At 40.4% G+C, this 9,159-nt stretch overlaps 1 protein-coding gene across 1 annotated transcript in view; it reads left to right on the forward strand.

Moving 5' to 3' along the window:
* The window catches only part of PDE10A (phosphodiesterase 10A), a 158,784-nt gene that overhangs the window by 117,698 nt on the left and 31,927 nt on the right, over positions 1 to 9,159 (forward strand). The window contains exons 13-16 of the mRNA XM_015421576.1: positions 1,158 to 1,250; positions 3,341 to 3,527; positions 3,944 to 4,086; positions 6,754 to 6,837. Coding sequence (XP_015277062.1) covers positions 1,158 to 1,250; positions 3,341 to 3,527; positions 3,944 to 4,086; positions 6,754 to 6,837 — 507 coding nt within the window. The remainder of the gene's footprint in view (positions 1 to 1,157; positions 1,251 to 3,340; positions 3,528 to 3,943; positions 4,087 to 6,753; positions 6,838 to 9,159) is intronic.

Consider the following 9,159-nt stretch of genomic DNA (forward strand, 5'->3'; position numbering starts at 1 on the left):
TCTTCTTGGTGCTTGGGGGCCAACCGTGGGAGGGCTTCTAATGTCCTGGCCCCACTGGTGGACCTCCTGATGGCACCTGGTATTTTTGGCCACTGTGTGACAGAGTGTTGGACTAGATGGGCCTTTGGCCTGATCCAACATTGGTGTCTCTTATGTTCTTATGTACTTCAGCCTCTCTCTCTTGCCCAAGAGAGCAGGGAAACTTCCATTTATTCCCCAGTCCAGTCGACTGTGGAGTGGCTGAATTTCTGCTGCCTCCCAGGGACGAAGACTGCCTTGGGACAGTCCCTGTTTTCCCACACTTTTTGGCCTTGGGGCAGCTGGGAACTGCAGGCCAGCAGATTAGGAAGTGCCATTCAACCTAGTGAGTGATACCCCTGCAGGCCCCTCTCTGGAACTACAGCTCAATTAAACCTTATGGGGAAACATTTTAAACAAAGAACCACAGCCATCTTACAGTCACAGGTAACTGCCATTTTGTGACACCTACCAACAGCCACGGAGGGAAGAGTTAGTCCCACACAGGAAAAGCGTCTTCATCAAGAGAGAAAGCTGTTTGCCAGTAATTCTCTCAGGGCACAGTGGCAGAAGGGGGAGTGGGCAGGGAAGAGGAGCAGACCTAGCACCCGGCCAATGACACGCGAGTACTCTTGAGTGGCAGCTGATGGGCCAATGGCTGAGGGGGAGCATAGAATCTTGCCACCCCAAAGCAGGATTATAATATAGGAGAGATTTACACATTTGCATGTGCACAGTAATCTATATTATTCTCAGACTTTCTGTCTTTCAAAGCACGTTTCTGTGATAAAGTTCTGATAAGAGTAGTAGAGCCAGCATTGTGTGATGGTTAGTATGTCAGTCTAGAATATGGGGACCCATGTTTGAATCCCTACTCTACCAGGAAGCTTGCTGGATGACCTAAAGGCAGTCACACATTCGCAGCCTAACCTACATTGCAGAGTTATTGTGAGGTAAAAATGAAAGAGAAAAGAATGCTGTAAGCTGCTTTAGGTCTCAGGTAGGGAGAAAGGGGAATGTCATTGAAGTAAATAAATAAAAGAACTATGTCCATTCTAGTCTTTGGTAGATCATTGTATAGCCTTTTTGATATAAGAAAATTACTTCAATACATGCATACCTCTTTTCATTATGTACAGATTTTCTATTGAAAAAGGAATTGCTGGTCAAGTAGCAAGAACAGGTGAAGTTCTCAACATTCCTGATGCCTACGCAGATCCACGCTTCAACAGGTATGAACTTGGTAGGTTACAGTTAGAAATGTAGTAAGTAAAGGCAGCTAGTAGTGTTTTTTGTATTATTCCAATGTTACTTTACAACTTGCATTTCTTCCTACAAGAAGAAACACACATTTACCAGGGAAGACATATTCTCCCCAGCATTAGGGTAGACTTCATTGGTAAAATGCTCCATGTTGCACATAATGAAGCTGTTTCTGAGGTGGATATTAATCTGTTTTGTTGTTGCTCCCTAAGCATTACTGCTAGACACAGGTGCCTTAGAAAATAAAACTGTTGTCCATTATAGATAACAAGTGGAGACACCAAAGGAACCTGCAGGAGCAGCTATCCCATTCCCCCACTTTTGCTTCCTCCCCTTCTCTCACATTCTTTCTCCCTCCTGCTACCCCTTTTCTTACTTTCTCTCCTCCATGCCTGTCACTTCATTTCTCAATCTGCCCCCCCACTCCATCCCTCTCTCTTTTTCTGCCTCCCCACATCATCACTCTTTCTCTCACGTTCTGGCCCCCACCCCATCACTCTCTTTTTCTGCCCATCACTCTCCTGGCCTCCCTCCTGCTTCCCCCCCTCCACAGCAGCAGAGGCAGCAGCAGCTCTGTAGGAACCACAATGGATCTCCCTACTATAGAAATCAGCTCCCATTAGGGTTGCCAGCTCCAGGTTGGGAAATTCCTGGAGCTTTAGGAGTGGAGCCTTGAGAGGGTAAGGTTCAGGGCGGGAAGCAACCTCAGCAGGTTATAATGCCATAGACTCCACCTTTCAAAGCAGCCATTTTCTCCAGAGGAACTGGTCTCTGTCATCTGGAGCCCAACTGAAATTTTAAATGATCTCCAGCCCCTACTTGGAGGTTGGTAATCCTATTCGCCAGAAGGAAATGGCTGCTTTGAAGGGTGGCATCTATGGCATTATGCCCTTCTGAGGCTTCTTCTCCCTTCAACCTCCCCCAGGCCCCACCCCCAAATCTCCAGGAATTTCCGAACCTGGAGTTGGCAACCTTATCTCCTCACCCAGCAGCTGATCTGCCTTTTTCTGCTCCTCTGTCTTAAGCTTTCCTCCTCCCCACACCCAGCAGCCTCTACCTAGGAAAACTGTGGCCTGGTTGCATGGTGCCACAGTTCCCTCTGCCATTCTCTCCTTCTCAGCCACACCTCCTCATGCAGCAACATTGCCGATGCAATGACATCACATGGAAGTGACATTATCACTCTGGGGACGACGTCACATGGCAGTGTTCTCTCTACCATAGAGTTTTGCCCAAAATGGTAGAGCATTGCCGCACGACATTCCTGGTGTGATGACTTCTGTGTGATGTTGCTGCCCCACCCACCCCACTCCCAGAAAGCTGTCTCACAGCCCCTGCTGGCAGAATAAGTCAACCTGGCAACCCTAGTCTAAGCTGCTGTTTGTAATACAGGAATAACAGAATTTACCAGCCTTGAAGGGTTGTTACAAGGATTGTAAAAATACATTGAACACTGAAAGCACTATAAAAATCACAAAGAATTATTAGACAGTCACATGTCAAGAGATTGAAAAAGTTTAGATCTGTGGAACAGATGTCTACTCATTATTGTCCGAATCCACAGCTGTCAATCAAATACACATTTGTAGCAAAGTAATATTTATTGAAGCCATGAAGAAACTGGAGCAAGTTCACTGTTTGGAATAACTAGAACGGTTGGGGCAAAGGATAATAAAGCAGGTTCATAATGACAATAACCAATGGACTTGGTTCCTGCTCGCGTGAGTGGGCTATCATATTCTCACCCAGAGCCTGAGAATCAACGGTTCCCAAAAGATAAACAATTAAGCTCTTCTCACACTCTAGCTCATTATAGACTAAGCGAAGCCGACTCTTCCCCGCACCTGTGACCTTGCTGATTACCATAGTTCAAAGCTGTACTAGCGTTCATAGAAAGGAATGCATGAGACAAGCAGATGTGCGTTTCATCATACCAGTAAGCCTGCGCAGTTGTGTGTCGCTAGGGAGGGGGGGGGGACAACACATGTGAAGCTCATACATTACACAGAGTTCTTTGGCAGCTTGCTGACAATTATTTTCTTTTCCTTTCAATTCTCAGAGAAGTAGACGTCTACACAGGTTACACCACCAGAAACATTTTATGCATGCCCATTGTGAGCCGAGGAAGTGTGATAGGCGTTGTACAAATGGTGAACAAACTGAGTGGAAGTGCCTTCTCTAAAACAGATGAGAACAACTTTAAAATGTTTGCTGTCTTTTGTGCTTTAGCCTTACACTGCGCTAATGTAAGTTTTGCTCCACAAAGACAGCTAATGAAAGATAAAGAAATGTTTTCATGTTTATAACATATGTTTATATTGTTGTATAAATTATTAACAACAAATTTGGATCTGTTAATTTTACTATTAATTATCATATTTGTTTAATCAGTTATACAAATTTGATTGGAACAATTTTATATTAGGAAGTGACAAAAATTATGCTTATTTTGTCTGTAATGGGGTTAAAGTTTAAAATAATGTTTTTACTTTCTTCATAGTAAATGCTCATATTGTCATAGTAACCAAATCAATATACTATCTCTTTTGAAAATACTATTCTACTTTCAAAATTGTTCTGATTTGCAAACCAATATTTTTTACTTTAAGGGAAGATGGACATGGCTGTGTCTCATATTAAAAAAAAAAATCTTTTATTTTAGATGTACCACAGAATTCGCCATTCAGAGTGCATTTACCGTGTAACTATGGAGAAACTTTCCTATCACAGTGTTTGTACAGCAGAAGAATGGAAAAACCTCATGGACTGTGTACTCCCATTAAATATCAACCAAGAAATTGAACTGTAAGTTTTGATTCAGTCTTTTTTGATACAAGAGTAAATTACTTTTATTTCTTTATTTCTTTGACATTTTTTGTGCCTCCTCTCAACAAGCTTTAAATTAGTTTTCATGAACACTAACAATATCATAACTGTTGCCATTATCAGACAATCCCACTGTAGTGTAGTCCCACAATTGACGCCTTCCACTTCCTTCCCTAAAGTCCTCTTTCTAATGCTCCTTTCACTATTCCCCCAGCCCATATGTTTCATAGTCTGGTATTTTCCCAATGCAGGAAACTCAGTTGGGGAAACTAGGCTTTCAAGTAGATACACTTTCAGAATATTTTCACAATGCCTGCCTGTACTTGGCAGTAATTAATTGATTAGATTCTTCTGCCACCTTCTGGCCCCAAGTAGCTCTCTTTGCTTGGCTCACAGTAATAATTTCTAAAAATTGAATTATTTGAAATATCCTAAAACAACCATAGGGCGCTCAGATAGTACGCCAGTTCAAAAATTGCAGAAAACTCTTCAGATTTCTCCAGAAGTGCTGCAAAGATGGTACCAACTTGCTTCTTGAGGAAGAGAGTTCTCCATTCTGGGGGTGGCAGGTGAAAGTCACTAACAGTTTCAGCCGCTAATAGGCAGGTTCCCATTCATTTTAAGGTTCCAGCAAGTTGATATTAAAAGATACATATGTTACATTTTCAGCAAAAATTATTTTCATTTATAGATATGATTAGCTTTCTTTTCCAATATAAGAAAAGATCTTGAAAATGCACTTAATCATTTGTATAAGCAGAATTGCTGATTTCTGATCTGACAGATGGACTGTGCAGTGCAGAGTATCCAACATACCCTAATATTTTATCGAATTCAGTGAAAGGGAAACAGAACACCTGCTGCAAATGGTTATGATGCAGGAGCAATTAATAATAAAAAGACAAGCAGCTCCACTATTCTGAGCCTCAGCATGAGGTTATGGATGTTGACAGGAAAATGTAATATTGAATGAAGAGATAAAATACAATATAGAATGTTTGGATTGTGTTCTTTTGTTTTTTATTTAAAAATCATTACTCCTTAGATGGTAATCAGATTTGTCATCCTCTTGAGTTCATTTCACTATCATCAATGTTATCGTTCCCCTCCTTTACTCTAATTAAGTATGCAGGCTTCCAAAGGTCAGTCTTGCATTTCCTACAGTCAGTATAGTTCTTCAGATCCTTAAAAGGGTTCCCCCCCCTCATGAATTTTCTTTCTCGGAATATTCCACATGGGGATTTCTTTGCTCCTGCTACCAGGAGCCTGGAGTTCCAAGTTCTGGCAGTTGGTACGGAGATAACCCTTCTGCTTCAGCTGATAACTGCAAGACATTAAGGCACCTTCTGCAAGACAAATTATTTCTTCCAAGAGATTTAATAGCAAACTGCATATCAAATAAGTTCAGTAACAAATCACTCAGTTATAAATGCTGGACTTAAAGCAGAACAACATGCTGTGAATGGTTCCTTTTTGTAGATGTTTTGTTTTATGTAGTACAGATGCTCAAACTGCATTGTAAAGTGGAAGAGAAGGGGAGTTTAACTTTTTTCTCTTATATTGTTTTCCTGAACTGAAAATCAAGCCCTCCTTGTATCTGGTTTTGGTGCCACCAGGAAAAATATGGATAAACATACATTGAAGCATCTTAGAGGTGACAGCTTTCAGTGGGAAAATAGGGGGGAAAGGTTATATAGTCCCTCTTCTCCCCCCACTACCCACTTATGGTGATGAAGTTAAAGAAGCTAATAAGAAGACTGTAGAATGAATCATACTGTAGAATTCTTCACCTTAACCTCAGTGACAGCCATATAGTAAAATGAATGAAGACAAATACTTACATGGCTAACTTTGTCAAGAATACCCTGCACTGAAAGAAAGGCAAGAGATTAAATAACTACTGAAGTATTTAGAAAAAGGAAGTAAAAAACTGAAGTGCAGCGCAGTCACGCTGGTAAATAGCAGAACTTTTCAATGTATGGGGAAGATGATAGAAAATGCTCAAACTTGTTTGCCATTTCTCCTCAAGGCAAAGTGTAGTGAACATTTCTTGACCCAGGCCATCAGAGTTTTAACTGCCTTATGCGTTCTATTGGAGAGAGCGCATAAAGCCCATGTTGATGTTCTGGAAGCAGCCTAAATTTATTTATTTATTTATTTATGCATGCATGCATGCTCTGCCTTTCTCCCTAATGGGGACCCAAAGCAGCTCAAATCGTCATTCTGTCCTTCATTTATCCTAACAACAACCCTGTGGGGTAGCGTAGGCTACGTATGTGTGACTGGCCCAGAAAGCTTCCATGGCAGAGTGGGGATTTAGACCTGGGTGTCCCAGATCGTAGTCCAGTGTTCTAACTACTACGCCACACAGGCGATAACTTGGACAGGTCAAGAAGCCGGAATTGTGTGTGTGTGTTAAGTGCTATCAAATTGCTTTTGACTTTTTGTAACCCTGTGAATTAATGGCCTCCAGAACATCCTCTTGTTAACAGACTTGCTCAGATTCTCAAACAGGAATTAATCAGATATAAATGCAATTTTTTATTGCAGCAGTATGAATTTATTTGCAACAGAAGTAATTCTGTATTCATAAGTATCAATATGCATGCAAGTGTCTTGTTACAACTAATTTTATTTTTATGACAGGTACCACTTTGATATCAGTCCCTATGAAGATTTATGGCCAGCCATTTTTGTCCATATGGTCCATCAGTGTTGTGGGACTGGCTGGTATGAATTCATTAATTCCAGTGTTTCTGTAATTATTTTGGCAGAATTTAACTGTTGTGCAGAGCTTTGTCTATGTAGGATTGTTTTATTGAAAGGATTCTGCTTCCAGTTCTGTTCTCTAATTCTTCTATTGTTGAGACATGGTATGTTGTAAATGTGAGTTCTGTTCAAAGAGGATCTCCTGTTACACCACTGTTATCCTTTCTGTAAAGAGCTATGATCTTTTATATGTAGTGCTGTCAATTCATATAAAATAGTGCTTTCAGTTTAGATTAATGATGATTTCATCAAGGGTGTTTTCCATGCAGGTCATCCAGTGGCCATTTTTATGTATACAATGAAGAATATTTATAGAAAAAGTCGATATTAGATTGCTATTATATGAAATATTTGGAGAATGGTTTTAAGAGTTAAGTTATTAGTACTTTAAAACACTTGATTTCTATTACAGAACTATAAAAGGTGATTTGAAACTTTCTTTTTATGGTCACACTGATCCTATGTTGATACCAGACCGTTCAGTAGCACCAGGGATAAAGATATCAAACCACCTTTGCATTACACGCCAGAATGTGAAGCACCAAGCAAAGGTGTCTTGATCTGTCTTAGCAGTGGTGCTGGGGTGTGTGAGGGAGAGAGAGATCTTTTCAACTCTCATATTTACCCTATATATCACAGTGACACTAGCAGAACGGCTGCTATTAAAAAGGGCCCCATCCCACCCCTGAGATCTTCCTTCCAGTTTCAGATGCAGAGAAAGATTTTCAAGCTACCAGCACATAAGACTTCTATCACACTCAGCAGGAAGATGACAGAAAATGCTCAAACTTGTTTGCCATTTCTCCTCAAGGCAAAGTGCAGTGAACATTTCTTGACCCAGGCCATCAGAGTTTTGAACTGCTTTATGCGTTCTATTGGAGAGAGCGCATAAAGCCCATGTTGATGTTCTGGAAGCAGCCTAAATTTATTTATTTATGCATGCTCTGCCTTTCTCCCTAATGGGGATCCAAAGCAGCTCAAATCGTCATTCTGTCCTTCATTTATCCTCACAACAACCCTGTGGGGTAGGGTTGGCTAAGTATGTGTGACTGGCCCAGAAAGCTTCCATGGCAGAGTAGGGATTTAAACCTGGGTGTCCCAAATCCTAGTCCAGTGTTCTAACTACTATGCCAGGTGATAACTTGGACAGGTCAAGAAGCAGGAATTGTGTGTGTGTTCTATCAAATTCCTTTTGACTTTTTGTAACCCTGTGAATGAATGGCCTCCAGAACATCCTCTCGTTAACAGACTTGCTCAGATTCTCAAACAGGAATTAATCAGATATAAATGCATTTTTTTAATTGCAGCAGTATGAATTTATTTGCAACAGAAGTAATTCTGTATTCATAAGTATCAATATGCATGCAAGTGTCTTGTTACAACTAATTTTATTTTTATGACAGGTACCACTTTGATATCAGTCCCTATGAAGATTTATGGCCAGCCATTTTTGTCCATATGGTCCATCAGTGTTGTGGGACTGGCTGGTATGAATTCATTAATTCCAGTGTTTCTGTAATTATTTTGGCAGAATTTAAGTATTGTGCAGAGCTTTGCCTATGTAGGATTGTTTTATTGAAAGGATTCTGCTTCCAGTTCTGTTCTCTAATTCTTCTATTGTTGAGACATGGTATGTTGTAAATGTGAGTTCTGTTCAAAGAGGATCTCCTGTTACACCACTGTTATCTTTTCTGTAAAGAGCTATGTTCTTTTATATGTAGTGCTGTCAATTCATATAAAATAGTGCTTTCAGTTTAGATTAATGATGATTTCATCAAGGGTGTTTTCCATGCAGGTCATCCAGTGGCCATTTATATGTATACAATGCAAAATATTTATAGAAAAAGTCGATATTAGATTGCTATTATATGAAATATTTGAAGAATATTTGGAGAACTTAAGAGTTAAGTTATTAGTACTTTAAAACACTTGATTTCTATTACAGAACTATAAAAGGCGATTTGAAACTTTCTTTTTATGGTCACACTGATCCTATGTTGATACCAGACCATTCAGTAGCACTAGGGATAAAGATATCAAACCACCTTTGCATTACACGCCAGAATGTGAAGCACCAAGCAAAGGTGTCTTGATCTGTCTTAGCAGGGGTGCTGGGGGGGGGGTGTGTGAGGGAGAGAGAGATCTTTTCAACTCTCATATTTACCCTATATATCACAGTGACACTAGCAGAACGGCTGCTATTAAAAAGGGCCCCATCCCACCCCTGAGATCTTCCTTCCAGTTTCAGATGCAGAGAAAGATTTTCAAGCTACCAGCACATAA

The sequence above is a fragment of the Gekko japonicus genome, unplaced genomic scaffold (genome assembly GCF_001447785.1).
Source record: "Gekko japonicus isolate JY-2015 unplaced genomic scaffold, Gekko_japonicus_V1.1 scaffold1496, whole genome shotgun sequence".
Lineage (NCBI taxonomy): Eukaryota > Metazoa > Chordata > Lepidosauria > Squamata > Gekkonidae > Gekko > Gekko japonicus.